This window comes from Pithys albifrons, chromosome Z (genome assembly GCF_047495875.1).
Source record: "Pithys albifrons albifrons isolate INPA30051 chromosome Z, PitAlb_v1, whole genome shotgun sequence".
In the NCBI taxonomy this organism is placed as follows: Eukaryota; Metazoa; Chordata; class Aves; order Passeriformes; family Thamnophilidae; genus Pithys; species Pithys albifrons.
In genome coordinates this window covers 21,443,316-21,459,084 of record NC_092497.1, presented here as the reverse complement: position 1 = coordinate 21,459,084, position 15,769 = coordinate 21,443,316, and the positions used below count along the sequence as shown (strand labels likewise).

The following is a 15,769-nucleotide window of genomic DNA, read 5'->3' as shown; positions in this document are numbered from 1 at the left end:
CTCCAATTTTGTCCTGCCCTTTAGAAGAGAGAAGATAAATCTCTGTTACAAAGTTATAACTTAATTTTCCTTCCAACTACTATAATTTTTTAAATTGCACTTCATATGGTACTGCATTGATACTATCTTTGCAATGGAGACATAGATTGACTAACCAGAATACACTGCGCAGCAGCAGCCATTCTCCTTTCTTGGTAAGGTGTCAGGCTCAGGAAGGAAAGTGGCCACCAGGGAAGAATCATACAGGTTTAGATGAAAGGATTCTTACTGTACCAATTCCCGTGCCTAATCTGGAGGAATAGGTGATGCAAGGAGACATAGGCCCATGCCATGGTCTTCAGATACAAACCTTTACCTGACAACTTCAATTCAGGTATTATCAATTGTCACATGAAGCCACATAGCAGCTCACAGTGAAAGATTTATTCAGGTAATACACCACTGCTGTACCTGTGATTAGTCTAAAACAAAGTTTCTCAACATTTGCAGTTCTGAAGTTTACTGAAGAAAACTCTCACCATTCACCAAACTACAGCCTTGTGTAAAGACCAGATTCATTGCATGGCTTTTCTTTTTGTTGCCACCTGAGTCAGATGCTGCTAGTCCCCTTTGGGAACTTCACATTATAGTATAGTGAAGAATAGCGCCCTAACCTGTGAAAGTCATCTCTCTCCAGAAGAGATGAAGAAGAAAGATATATTAGAGAGAAAACTAAAAAAATCCTAATAAGTAGAGATCATGGAGCTTCAGGATATTGAATTAAATGTTCCTAGTGCTCTTTTGGGGAATAAAAAATATTAGAACCCCATGCACAAACAGCAGACTTTCAGGAAGCTGGTGACTTTGCAGTTGATGTATAGGTAGGTATGTTCCAGGCTACACACTCACCTAACATTTGCACCAAGGAATTCCTCTGCACATGGATGTGAAATCGTAACTGGAAATACTGCAGCTGAGCCTGTCTGGTTTATTGCAGGGGCAGAGCTGCCACTGTCATGAGCTGAGAGCACCTGTGTTCATCTCACCCTGCTGTTGGTTCCAGCCTGCAGCTTGTGTCTCTGTCCTGAATTTGTCTAGGCTGCTTTGCTCCCCACTCTGTTCCCGATCAACTGACACAGCACCTACCTTCCCTGAGCCTTCTTGTGCATGCTGGAAATTAGGAAATTTCTTGGATGTTGGCAGGAGAGATTTGTTTAAGATAGGAAATGAATTGTGTGATATGGCACCTCCATCAGACCAGAAAGCAGTCAGTCTTCCATCAGACTGTTTTCCACTGCCCCAGTTATAATAACCTTTTGTCACACCACAGCTCAGAACACACAAACAATGCAAGTCGCCTCTTTTTCTCTGTCACTAGAATTTTTTTAAAGTTGTTGTTGTTGTTGTTATTTGGATTATTTCAGTGGTTGAATTTGGAAGACAACCTTGAAGATCATATCTAATACCCCCGCCATGGGTAGGGAAACCTTCAGGTAGACCAGGTTGCTCTGGCCTTTAATACCTCCAGGGATGGGTCATCCACAACTTCCCTGGACAACCTGTTTCAGTGCCTTACCGCCCTCACAGTTTTTTCTTAATATATGATCAAAACCTGCTCTCTTTGAATTTGAAAGGATCTTTTCAGCACCTTCCCACCAGCAGCCAGTCGAGCACTTCACCCCAAAGCAATCTGGTCTCTTTTCTCTTCCCTGTGAAACCATGGCCCCAGAGTCTGACCATGCAACACTCCCTCATCTTTGAGCTTCCTCACTGCACAGTTTTTCACCCTATGTTTAACATAGTTTCATCCCACATAGTTCACGTGGGGCACCAGGCTACAGTGGCTGCTGGCCCTTACCAGGAAGCTATGCCAGGGAACAACCACCAAACACTGAAAAAAAAAATTGTTTCTAGACCTCATTCAAGACAAAGGAAAGATTGTCGTGGCAAGCCCCAGGAAAGGCTCAGCAGAGTCCAACAGAATAGCAGCACTCCTGTGTTTAATGCTGCTGTTTGCTGCTTGTGTTACTTTCCAGAAGGAGTGTGTTATGCCCTGGGATCACAGATCAAGTCCAAACCATGCCACTGCACTCAGGCTACAGATCTGCTTTGCCTTCCCAAGTGTGACAGACACGGTTAATGCCCCTGAACAAGTGTAAGATGCTGCACAGCTGTGCTGCAGAGCTTCCCTGTTCCAGTCCTGAGCTGGCTGCCTCTTGGTCTCAAGACAGAAGGATCCCCTCCAAAAGTGCTCACAAGAGCTTGAGTGAAAGGTTTTAGCTACAGTCAATGTTAAATTCTGCAGTGTACTTCTGCCTACTGTTGCCTATGGGAAAGTCAGAAGCCTATTCAAATCTGTTAGAAAATGAGCAAGACTAAAGTTAATGGCAAGAAGGTATGTTTATCATGGGAGCAGTTTTAACAAAAGCAGGTGTAGTGATTGCTACACAAAATACAAAAATACAACACAAATTATCAGAACAGTTGCTATGTACTGGGATTTATTTCAGGAAAGAAAAAGTAGCAAAGAAGCTGGAAAGACTTTATGCACTGTATCACACATAGGCAAAATTACATGTTCTGAAAAGAGCTGTCATTCCCATATTGCAATTGCAAAAGCTTTTAGATATCCAACATGTTATTTTGCTATGTACTGGCACCGTCTGAAGTGTTAGATAAAATCCAGGACTTCTTAGATGCCCTTGAAGATTCAAATGGTTTGAAGAACAGAAATTACAAGCTTCATTTTAGGCAGAAGCCAGTATATCCTTTTCCAGAAAAAAACAGATGTATCTTATAAAACCTTTATAGGATTTATTATGGTGCTGCCCATTAGCATCAACATATTTAAGGATATGTCAGAGTTTCCATCATAACCCCCTGCTTTAAAGTGTTTTATAACTCAGCTTTAAAGATATGGCACTTTCAGGGACAGACACAATCCATCTGTTTCTATACCAGGAATTAAAAAAATGTGTACTCACACACACAATCCTAATCTTTAATGCAGTTTTGTAGCCCAAAATGATCTAAATCAAAAGAATGGGGTATTTTCAGCCTCTGACATTACAGTTCTTTACTTTCACTGCTCTCGCACTGTAGCCAGTTGTAATTTGTTTTGCAAACCTTAAAACCAACTGCTGTTAGACCATATCCACTTCTGCAGTGTTACTACCAGGGACCCAAGGAGAGAGTCTCCCTTGCCCTCTCAATACACGTTTCTGCAGCAGGCCTATAATGAGCTATTTGGTCGGTAAGAAGCAGTCTGAAAATCCACTTTAGCAGGTACTTAAGACTAGGATGCAAAGAGCTTTGACAAATTTGCAAGAACATCAGTGAGTGAAACAATAAATTAATTGCTTATTTACAGTAAGTTTTATTTTTCATATTTCTGCTTTTTATTTTAAGCTTTTAGAAAACAAAGGGCATGAAATTAAAGCTTCTCCATTTAAGAAAGTCTGAAATTTCCCTATACAGCTTTTCTAGTATGTTCCCCAATGTCCATTTCTGAATCTCTGAGAAGTGTGGGGCCCCTCCTCACAGAGTAGGACAGGATTCTCCCAGGATCTGTAGGAAGAGCTTTGCAGCAAGGGGTGGAAGTGGGCAGTCACCCCAGCAGCTCTGGGGAAATGTCCCATAGGATAATACATTTTGTACAGATGACCCAGCTCCTACCAGCTGCTGAAGGAGCAGGCTGTTCACTCCACTGGGCTTCTAAACCATCTTTTTAGTGAAGTACTTTATGAAGTTAACCACTGACCACTCAGTGACTGTTCACATACGTAAGCTCAGCTGTTTCCATATCTTGCTAATCCAGAGACCGAAATCAAGACAGTTCCAGACTTACATCTCGTCTTCACCCATAGGAACAGCTACTCTTCCAGTATACAGGATAACAATTAGTTAAAACCCAAAAGCCAAACATATTTAGTGTTTTGGAATTACAGTTTCCAGAGAACTGTCTTGTATGTGGTTTCTGTAACACTAAGAGGGCACTGTAGTTGTGTTGCTGAATAAATATAGCAAGCTGATAACCATCACTTTTTGGAAAAGCCAGACATCAAGGATGCACTGAACTATCCAAGGAATATTCTTTATAGCAGAATTCCAAAACTCTATAATTTCTGAATTTAATCACAAATCCACAGTGTTTGCAGTTCAATAAGCAATACAATTCCTCACAATTCTTACCTACAGAAAATCACCAGAACTGTTGGCAAGCTGAAACATCTGCAGAAAGTCAAGAGAGGCACAAGAGAGTGTTCACTTCAAACAAAGGCACAAAGGCCTTTCAGTAACTCAGGCTCATAGACGGTATGGGATTGATGCCTAAAATTCCTGCAAAAATGCACTCAAAACATTAGTGACAAAGATAGAGAAGTACCTGTACTGGAGGCTTCCAAGGTGCACACCACAAAACATGCACACAGGTGATCAAACGTGTTAAAGTTTTTATAACCTTCAGCCATTTTAGATATTAACACATTGACATATATGTTAGCCAACCCGAGGTACCAATTTCTCTAATACCCCACCCACAGAGGTCCTTAGAACTGCCCCTTGGAGAGGGTCTGGGTCCTCTCTATTGTTTTGTCTTGAAGCTATCTTGCAAGTGTTTTCCTCAAAACACAATGTCCTTGGCAGTGTGAGAAACATGCAGTGATTTTCTAAACACCACCTAAAAATGTGAGCAACACAGGAAGACCCACATAACTATAAAAATCCACAAAATACACACTAAAATCTTTAGGGATCAGGATGATCCAACACAAGGAGGCCATAAGGAAGACATGTGATCTCTCAGTCACATGGCCTGCAAAGGGCTCAACCTGCTGCTTTAATCCTTACCACCATTTACCCAGTAGAGAAGCATTTCGTACTAATGAAAAAAGGAAACAAGCCGTTTCCTCAGGGCTACAAATGCCCATTGTCTATCAAGACATGTAGATATGGACAGAAACAAACATATTGACTGGTTGTTTTGTTCCCCTTGCTGTCCTCTGGTCTGGCCATTGCATGTCCTTGCAGCATGTACATGGTGCTTAGAAAAACTGAAGCTATGTGTATCAGCGAGCCAGCCCAAACAGTCCACACAGTGGTCCACAAATATATCACTCAACTGCAACAGCTGAAGAAAAGCCTTGGCCTGTGGTTAATAGCCATGTTTGGCCTTGGACACTCACACATACACCTTGTCCCCACACCATGATGTGAGTTTTCATTTGCCCCTGCAGAACACACTCACCTGTAAACACTCACTTGAATGGCAGCAAAGACAAAACCACGGAGAAATTACTAGCAAATTCAGGTTCTGAACTCTGCAGTTGCTAAAGCTCAGGCTTCTGCTCAGTGCTATCAGAGCAGCTGCATTTCTCAAGCACCAGTCCAAATGGTGGAAACGTCTTTCATTTTATTTCCCATCACTAGAAGACAGAGACCTAGAGACCTGAGTAACAGAGAAAACAGAAAACAGAGATTGCTGCTGGTAACAGATAACCCAGATGTATGGTAAGTAATGCTGGGTCTGCTATGAGATAGTCCATGGAGATTGCCAATATGGCAAGTGTGCCAGAAAAAGGTAATTGTTCTCCAGTTCAGAAGGACAAATGGGTACACAAATAGCGTTTTCATCCTCTAAACACTCACTGCCATTTTAGTGCATCCAACTGGATCTCCCATAGCTCTCCCCAAACTACACTCAGACATCTGCATACTATACAACAGGCAACTGAAAGATCAAATCATCCTGTCTAGTTGGTCTGATTTTTTCTAGGAGCGGAGCACTGCCTTGGCAGTGTATATGCTTAGTGATGCACTCCAAACTCCTGTTAGTAACTACTGTTTCCTTGATTTTATTCTTTCCAATGAAAGACTAAATGTTGGAAAATTGTTGCCTTTTCAAAAACAAAAAACCCCAACTTCTTGTTAGCTTCTGACTTTTATGGCCTGCATTTGCTGTGCAAGGAGGTCAAAATGCTCACAAAGTTAATGACATCAAAGTCTGAGTAGAGCCATGTTGCTTCCCAATTAGCAGTGGCCACTTCTACCCCAACTGAGAATAGCACCCATAGCCCCCAGTTATCTCTGAGAGGCAGGAACTTACCAGTGTGAGGCTCAAGGTTTCCAGACAGCAAAACTGAACCAACCTGGTCAAACTCTGTACATTAAGGTAATACAGTCCAGCATGAGGCATATACACCATGAGAGCAGCAAAATGATAAAAGAGAATTGTCGAGGTATAGAAAAAGTCCTGGATAGTTCCAGATGGAGAATATAGTGATTTCTGGGAAACGCAGGCTGTGAAAGCAATTGTGCAAAGAATATGAAAGATGTCCTGAAGCACTAAGTAGCAGCCAAGCTATACTGCTCACAACAGAGAATCACAGCACACAGCATGCTTTTAGCACATAATGTTTTTAAATTAGATCCTGGATTTTTGAGAATGGTTGGAGAGGCATTATTTTTCAAAACTGAAACCCCCCAGGTCCTGCAGCATGACAGAAGTGGAGACAGTCTCATCAGTGATGTAAAAATTGCAGGGTGCTGGAGAATGAAGTATACACTGGGTCAGACACTGGTATTGAAACAGGTGGTGGTGGTGCAAAGACATCCTGAGTAACCAGGCAGAGCCATCCCATGCTGCATCCACACCATACCTGGAAATCCATCATCAGGTGGCTAGAGAAGAAAGGTTTTTCAACTCAAAAGAAAACATCATCCACAAATAGCTCCTCTCTCCCACCAAAACCAGCTGGAGATGGGTGATGGTTGTCACAATGTTGGTAGTAAAAGCTGCCTTTCACACCTCCATCTTCGCAGTGCAGCAGGCAAAGTATGACTGTGAAGAAATTATTTTTCAAGTACATTTGTTCCTTTCAGCAACAAGTTAGCATGTCTTCCACTTCAGTGTTTATTTTATGGTATTTTTAATTAACCTACCGATCTACTAAACACATTCAAAGTGACAATTAGTGTCAGAAAAGACATCATGTTTTCTTCAGAAACCATAATCTCCATGCCTCGAAGTAACCAACTGCTGTTAAGTTTTACAAAACGGATCTTGCTGGGAAAGCATTTAATGACATTTTCCCTGTTGCATCCTTAGCCTCCTGAATTGGTTTGGTTGTGCTGCTGAGAACTCATTGAGATGGAAGCAAGATGGCTTGAGCAAGGCCAGCTTTTGTCTCAGACCCTGCATTTTCAGAGGAGGCAGAGGTTTCAGGGATACCATTTGTAATAATGCCTCTGATAAGAGATAACTTGCAAGTTGCCTGACTCTTTCCTGTGCACTGGAAAAGTCAGGCAATAAAGAGCATTACAAATAGTTATTGTGCTGTTTAATGCAATACAGGTCATCTGCAAATGAAGGCTACAAACCTCAAGTGATTTTTCCTGCCCGCTGACTGGGCAGAATTTGGCACTACTTCTCTTGCCACTGTTGTTGTTCTAACTAACAGGCTTCCCAGAAGTGTCTGCCAAGATTAGCCTTGATGTAATTCTAGCAGCTTCATCAGAGATGTATTTACCTCTGTCCTTAAACACTCACTCATTTTTCAACTTTCCAGAATCTTTCTATGAACAGTGATTTGCTTTTGATGCCCAAGATGCCAAACCAAGACTTCTCTGTGGTCAGACAAGCAATTCCAAGGTCAGACAGTGATGATTTTGCATGACAACTGTGGCTGCTGCCTTAGGTCTCACTGAGCTTACCAGCCCCTGTGTAAGCATGACAATAGTTCACCTTTCTCATTAACTGCTCCACAGATACTTCCAACATTATGGACCATGGTTACCAGGCAATAGCTCTGTTGCTCTTTTTACATCATCACACCGTAAGAACATTGCTGTTCAGGTAAACATCTTTCCAAATACAAAGCTCTTTAAATGCAAAAACACATAGGCTAAAGAAGAAAAGGAAAGTTACAATAATGGAATGCATTTGGCACAAAACTCAGAAGAGTACTCAGTAGATGACTCCTGGGGCAGTTCATAAATGTGGTTACTTCCTAGTCATAACTGCTCTCTACCGAAAGAGTTGGAAGAATTAGTCAAGGTTGGTTTTAGAAATAACTTGTGCTTTGTAGTAATAGAAATGTTTGATCCTATGACCTTGGAGTTGTCTGAAAATCCACAACTGATGTAATTTTCTTTTCAAGACAGGTTCTTTTTCTCAGAGAATACAATTCTCAGCTTTTACTAACATTTCAGCTGACAGTCAGGTGCTACTTGATGACTGCCCAGGGTGTCAGCAGAGACAAGACTTGTCTCCCCATGTGCAGTATGGAGTGTACACATCTCCATGGAAGGCAAATCCTAGCAATCTCTTCTCACAAGTACAGCCATCTCTGACACTTTGCTGTCCCTCCTCTTAAGGATCTCACAAAGCTTTTTGTTTCATATTCAATATATTCTGCCTGTTCCACTGTTGCAAGGCAAAGGTCAGGCAAAACCCATTGTGGTTTGTGCTCATTTCCCCATTTATCCTTGCAAAAAATACGTACTTTTAAGGGGGCAAGCACTTAAATGGATGGAAAAATGTTTGCCTCTGAACACTTTAGCCAAAACTGCAGAGCAAGAGGATACCTTAAAGTATCATACTTCTCACTTCTGTAGAAGTATCAGCTATATTGGCATTTTTCCAAATTATAATCTGCATTAAAGGTAGATGAACTCCTAGGACGTTTGTTTTTAAAGCAGAAATGGAAGACTGTATGATCTACATTTCAATAAAATTGAAGACATCTCAGTGAGAAAAATTCACTCTAACTACACCCCAGAAAGCAACATTTCCCCTTGGTATAAGCAGTACCTCAGTTTTGCTGCACTTATTACTTATACTCACTTACATGAAAATCTGAATTTTTCCTAGAGAAACCTGGAAGAAAATTAAAGTTCAAAGTACTATGACAGAAAACTAGAGAATTATTACACAGTGACTTTCACAGACGTTTGAAAGCCTGTAGGAAGAAACTTTGCACAGCTATACAAAGAAAATTATGCAATATGGATTCCTAATGAAGAGAAACTTCATATTGCAAAATACTTACCATCTTCCATCCCAAAAAATACTAGGAAGCCAATTTCACTTTTTGCTAGTAAAAAGAGTCCTCCAGAATTTCAACTGTACTGGAAGAACTGTTGATTAGTCATTCGAGGCACTGACTGCACCTATTAGCAGCAGATACACTGTTCTTGAAAAGGTTCTATCTGTTCTACTGAACAACTATAAGGAAATAGAGTACTAGTCTTGGCATTGCAGCACTAGCCTCAAAATGTTACTTGCAATTTCAAGCAACCTAAAAAATTCCTTGTCATGCACATGCAACACAGATTTAGCTCCATTGTTTTAACATAAGAAGATTTTGCGAATACATCACAAAGCACTTTCAGGTGAAGTTGTGGATTTCAGTTGCACCTTTGAGACGCCCAAATGTGACCTTCTTTCTCTTTTTCATGCTGAAAGCTGTGCAGTTCTCTCTCATGGAAAAAAATGGAAGTTACAACAAAGTAAGTGTTGAAACACTGAGGAGCCAAAACAGATAATTTAATTTGGGTAAGGAAACTCTCTGGCTCCTGTTCTGGCAGAATAAAGGAAACCTGAAAGCAAATTTAAGAGCAAAAGGCACTTTCTTGGGCTGCAAGACAATCTCATAATACAGAAATGGCATCACCTACTTAAGGACTTCACTTTACTCTCCAGAAAAATGAAGATTCAGTGGTACTCTATGGTATGCAAGAATTATGTTCAGTTCCCAATACCAGTGAATAGTGAACCTGAATTTAAAAGAAGTTCTCATTTAAAGCACTCAAATACTTGGAAACAAAGCATGGTACTCAGTTGCGTATCACAAATATATGCCTCTAAAGAGAAGATAAATAATTTGAGACCTTGTATTTTGGCTAGGCTTCCTTAAACTTCAAATTAATTAACAGCTTCAGGAATTGTAGACATATTTGACTGGCTTTCTTCAAAAGATCCCTCACGCCTTTTTTTTTTTTTTTGGTGGAATCCCATTCCTGGATTCCTTCTACCTCCACAAACAAGAGCAGTATGTATTGAGACATATTTAATAAAAAGACTGGCCAAGTCTCTGTTGGTCCTTGAGAGCTTTTACCATGGTGTGAACTGCACCATGTAGCGGCAGTGCAGGCACAGATTTTACTCAGTCATGAAAACCAGCCAAATAAACATCCATCAGTTCTCAAAGAAGACACTGTGCCCATAAAAAGCAGGTGGCAGTCACCAGGACTGCATTTACCCCTAAAGCCTGGTCTTCAGATAGGCTTTCAGTTTTACAATCTACAAAATCCACAGTATCCTTAATACTGAATTATTTGTAAAGTGACAAAAAAAACCAGCAACAAAAAGCAACCATGTAAATCTTATTGCAGAATTGAGTGATACTTCCTTATTGTGCCACAGTCTACGACAGATAATTCATCTCAAGACAAAGTAACAAAGCAAAAATGTAATGAGAATTCAATACTTTGAATGACACAGAATGACAGTACTATTAGGTCAGGACATCTCAGCTGCTAGTAAGGCTTGGTAAAAGACTGGTATTTTACATGACAAGTTTTACAAAGATTCAGACCTTTTCCTTCTTAATCTTCCAGTGACGTATTCCTCACTGTCAGAATTCATGGTTACATTGGCATCTCTAATAGCTGCTTGCTGGATACTAATTCTCTTTTCAGCAGAAGATACAAAAAAAAATAGGAAGTGAGGATGTTCACATCATATAGACAAATATCAGGTAACATTCCTAAGGTGACAAAAATGCAGGTAAAGCAGAAAGCTCCTTTTCAGTTTTCAACCATGTCATAATTCATTACTCTTTGAGTTCTGGGAAATTCACATAACTCCAGTACAGTAAGGGCTCAAAAAAAAGCAGAGATATTGGCTATCAGCTAATGAGCAAGAATGTCATGCTGTGTAGAATGAGTTGTATGATTCAAAATACACATAAATACTTTAGAAAAGTCAATCCACAAACAGAAAGAACTGTCCCTGAATATATCTCAACTCTTATGGTCATCCAAAATCCACTGAGTGGGTACACACCCCCACAAACCCCCCAAGGCAGTATGTCAAGGTTCACTTTGTTATATACAACACGCATCTTCAGAGTCAGGCAGCATTTTGTCCTTCCTGTGAAGCACCAGGTCTTCAGTCACCAGCACCTGTGAACACTGCAATTCCTCAGCAGATTTTTTTAGGAGCACAACATTTATTTTCTGGGCTTGACGGCCATATTGCTTACTGTCATAATGCACTGAAGTTGCAATCTTGGCATTCAAGATCTATGAACACAATTCAACTCCAGCAACAGACACCATTAAAGGAGGCAGAATCAACTTTCAAAAAACTAATTTTAATCAAAACAAAAAAATTGTTTATCATTAACAAGTTTATAAAACAGTGATTTAGTTACATAAATAAATTGATATCAGTGTATCAAATCTTAATTACTTTCAACTTCATGAACATGTTTACATGGGTGATGAAGTACAACCTTTTAACCTATTATAATAAATAAAATGGAGAGCATGAAATAGTTTTTCTAAACAAAAATACCTACAAACATACCTCTAGCATGTTCTCTAATGAAGGGAACAAGAGACACTGGACAACTTTTGCACCAAAACATAAAAACTGCTTTAAACAGCACAAAGATACAGAACCATCAGCTAAAGTAAAGACACTATACTGTAACCAAAGTTGGTACTTAATAATATAATGAACAGTTTGGTAGTTAGATCTCCAGTTTGGTTATTTTAAAGCATTAAGACAAGGCAAGATAAAAGGCTGCTCTTGTTTGAGTAATTCTAGAGAAAATAAAATATATTAAAAAAACAAACTGAAAAGTAGAACAGTCATACCTACACAACTTTCTGTCCTGCACAAAGTCAAAATACCTATGCAGAATATATATATATAATATATATATATATATGTTATTTGTGCACAAAGGTTAGCTTATTATTAGCTCACTGCAAAGGCGTAATGTATCACGTCAATCATTTTGGAAAACATTTTGCATTTTGTGTCAAAAAGGATATTCTTTAAGTCTTCTAGGCTAGGAGGCACAAACCCCAGTTCTGGCATACTGTATTCTTAATGCTAAGGCTTGCTGCTCTGGCTGTGTGTTTTTTGTTGTCCCTCTCTACTATAGTGCCTGTTACAAGCATGTGTGTATGTGTGTATACATATATATGTATACACAGGTTGTATAAATATATATATATATAAAATTCTCCCCATTAGGTATCAGTCCAACCATGCAATTCAAAAGGTGGCTCTGCATAGATGCCCAGCATATAGTTCACCACCTGAGCCAACCCTGAAGCAAGGCGCACTTTAGTCCTTCTGATAGGTTTTTTTTGTTTAAAACCAAGCTACTGCAGCTTCAAGTATTTTGCATTACATAGATTTTTTTTTATAAATTAGTTAATGTTATATTTATCAATATTCAGACATATACTATAATATATATACAGTACAATAAATGCTCTCATTCTTTTTTTAATTTTTTTGATAAATCCCTGAGAATGTATGTTGACAGTCGCTAAGTTTCCACATGCACAAGCATTGTGTGCCATGCTTCTGGATGAACAGCACTGCAAAGCCACATGGTCAGCCTTTTAACTATTAGTATTTCACTTGTTGGTTTGTTTAAATATGCTGAAATGTAAGGATGAGTTACAAAGGAGTAAAGCTGAATCCATTCGAGGTACTTAGCACAGGATGGAGGTGTTTAGTTTGGTTTTTAAAGCCATTGCAATATGTTTGTTTTTGAGGCTGTGAACGTATACAGAAAGAACAGGAGAGCGATGTGGGCTTTTGCCACTTGACAACATATACTCAGTGTAAACCAAACCTTTTTTAACCTCTCTCTCAAACAAAACAAAAAAAAAAGAAAAAAAATTAAACACACATACTTTCACAACATGACAGTTTAGTTTGCAAACTCAATATAACTATACACATATAATACCGGTGTGGCTCTGTTTCTTTAAGTTAAAAAGGATACAAAGGCAGGCTCAAGTAAAAACAAACCACCCCTCCCATCCCCAATCCCCCTGACTCACACATTTTTGTCAACCAAACCGCTCACGAACCAGCATCATCAGTTTCTTTTTGCCTTTGTAGATTTGTTTTAGGTTATCAATAAACTGTGTAAACTGGATGTGACCATCATGAGCCATTAAGAAGGTCTCTCGTGCCTTGCTGAGGAACTCAATAAACTCACTATAGTGTCGTGGGCTGATGTGAGTGAGACGTGAATGAGTTGTATTAATGTAGGCTCCGATCGTGGCATCCAAGAGTTGCCGTAAAGGGGCTTTGTCCAGTGACATGAGCTTACCAGAGTTCCTCCTTCCATGAAGTCCCACCATGCCAGGAGTGGTCAAAGTACACCGACGCAAAATGTCTGACAGTACTGTTGCACACTTGACACTTTTGACCACCAGAGGTATTATAGCTGCTAGCTCATTTTTCCCAAGGGAGTGGCTGAGCGCACAAGCCCACAGAACGTCATTAATGGCAGGGTGTGTGTCCTGATTGTAACTCAGGTTGAGATGTGTCATGGCCAAAGTGGCCAGCTTGTAGGCCCGCATGGGGTAACCACGGTGCTCCATGTATCGTGCTATAGTGAAAAGCTGCGAGTAGCTCATGCCAGTTGTAGCAGCATCCAGAACGATTTGGTAAGCGGTCTCAAAAGCTATGTGATCCTTTTCACATAGGGTCAGTGCAGAGAGGGCACAGTTCTGAGGATCCTTCATGGCACACTGTAGAGCAAGCGTCCTAGCACTGCCGGCCAGCTTCTCCTGCTGATGGCAGTCCAGATGCAGACGGACAATGGTGCTGTTGGACATCACTGTTGTAGCAACAATACTAGTGGCTTCTGTTGGAGTGAAAAGTGTAAACCAGTTTTGCATGATACTATCCAGTGCATAAACACCTGTGAAGAGAAAGAACGGATGAGCCACAACAGGTAAGACCTAGCAGATACAGATGTTCAGCAAGAGATTACACTTGCTGCAAAGTCTAAGAGGCTGCCAGTACATCCCAGCACAAAGGGCCCAAACAGATAAGTGTGGCTGGAAAAGGACAATAAAACAAAAGCTTCTGTGCAAACTCTGTAGCAACTACCAAAATTCAGAAATAACAAAACCAGACTGCATGACAGGTTTTAATCTCCTGGTGTGACAGTTGAGCTGTTTTCTTGTTATTTAAGACAATGTGGATAAAATGTTCTTGCTTATTTGGTCTCATCATGTCATTCAAAAGCAGCCCTCACACTGCACACCAGGGCAACTGAACTTCTTTTCTCACTGTACATCTCAAGGCACAGCATGCCCACAAAAGAATATGAAAAGTATGCAAAATGGCTGTCTTAGTAGAACATCATGGCATACCTTAGCAGAACTTACTAAACACATGTAAATCAATCAAATTCATAAGCACTTGAACATCAAGACCCTTATTACAGAAATACTCTGAGCAATATGAACTACTGGATATTATCTGAAACCAGTGTTTTCCTCACTATTGCTCTATTTCCCAGTGTGTGTTTGACAGTGGGAGGAACTCATGACTCATGGGTTCCAGAAATTGAACCTTACAGCCAACTGAAGTGCCTAATTACTGCTAGAGGTAGTTTAGGCACATCTTTGAGCCCACCTAAACCTCACACAGGTCTTCATTTTCTCTCTAGGAATCTGGTGCTTCCCGTGCACCCCTTCACCCATCTACAACAATTCAGCACAGCCAGAAAATAGCAGATCTTCATTTAAGTAGATTCCTAGCTTTACCAACTTGATTAAGCCTCCAGAGTATTTGCATGATACTATGGTTCTTTATGGGACATTTCTATTAGAAAATGTAAATTAATTTAAAGCAATATTAAACCCAGTATTTTATTTGCTGATATGCAACGGCACAAAATAATACTCAGACACTAATATCTGCAAGACAGCCTCAGCAAAAATCATCTTAGAAAAGATATAAAAGCAATAGAACAAGAGCGTTGCATGAAAATCTGCAGACACAAACCACTTTCTGGCTAAGAGAATACAAAGGCAAACTCTGTTTCTCCATGCTACTGACAACAATAATTACTGACAACAATAATTTCACAGTTAAACATAAAGCAAAGGATAAACTAATCCAGAGAATAAGCAGCAGCAATCCTCTGAAGTTCTGAAACTCAAGAATCACCTGTGCGATACAATCAAACTCATATACGAAGAAGGAATAAATATACGGAAGCATTCTCCAGAAGTACCTTTACTGACAATTAAACATGCTCCCTTATCATAAGTGCTTAGATTGTTCTCATTACCACAGCTGCTGACTTCGGTTTTTTTGTTGTGTTTTTTTTTGTTTGTTTGTTTTGTGTTTTTTTTTTTAAACAGCTACACAGCTTTTAATGCACTCATATCCATTTTCAGATTCTGCATCCTCATCTTGCAGATAGTAAACCGTAATACACAAACTTAGGGATGCCTCATGAAGACACATGGGAAATCTGTGGCAAAGCCCAGAAATGATCACAACATGCTTCTGAGAACACTGTTCTCCCACTGCTGTGGGGGTATTTTGGGATATTGAGTTGGGAATTTTGGATATTGAGCATTCGTATATGGCACTTCCCACCAATTATACACATCCCACCTTATGGGGCAAAGAAGTCACACTCAACTATTGTCTCACTTGCTCTATGCTTAAAAACACACACTAATCCTTGCCATAACATATTCTCACCAATGGAGTTTTAGATGAACA

General features: G+C 39.9%; 1 protein-coding gene across 2 annotated transcripts in view; it reads right to left on the bottom strand.

Moving 5' to 3' along the window:
• Positions 1-11,340: 11,340 nt before the first annotated feature.
• Positions 11,341-15,769, bottom strand: part of ZSWIM6 (zinc finger SWIM-type containing 6) — a 113,103-nt gene continuing 108,674 nt past the window's right edge. For both annotated transcript variants that reach the window (XM_071581137.1, XM_071581138.1), the window contains one exon: positions 11,341-13,943. In XM_071581137.1, coding sequence (XP_071437238.1) covers positions 13,081-13,943 — 863 coding nt within the window. In that variant the 3' untranslated portion in view covers positions 11,341-13,080. The remainder of the gene's footprint in view (positions 13,944-15,769) is intronic.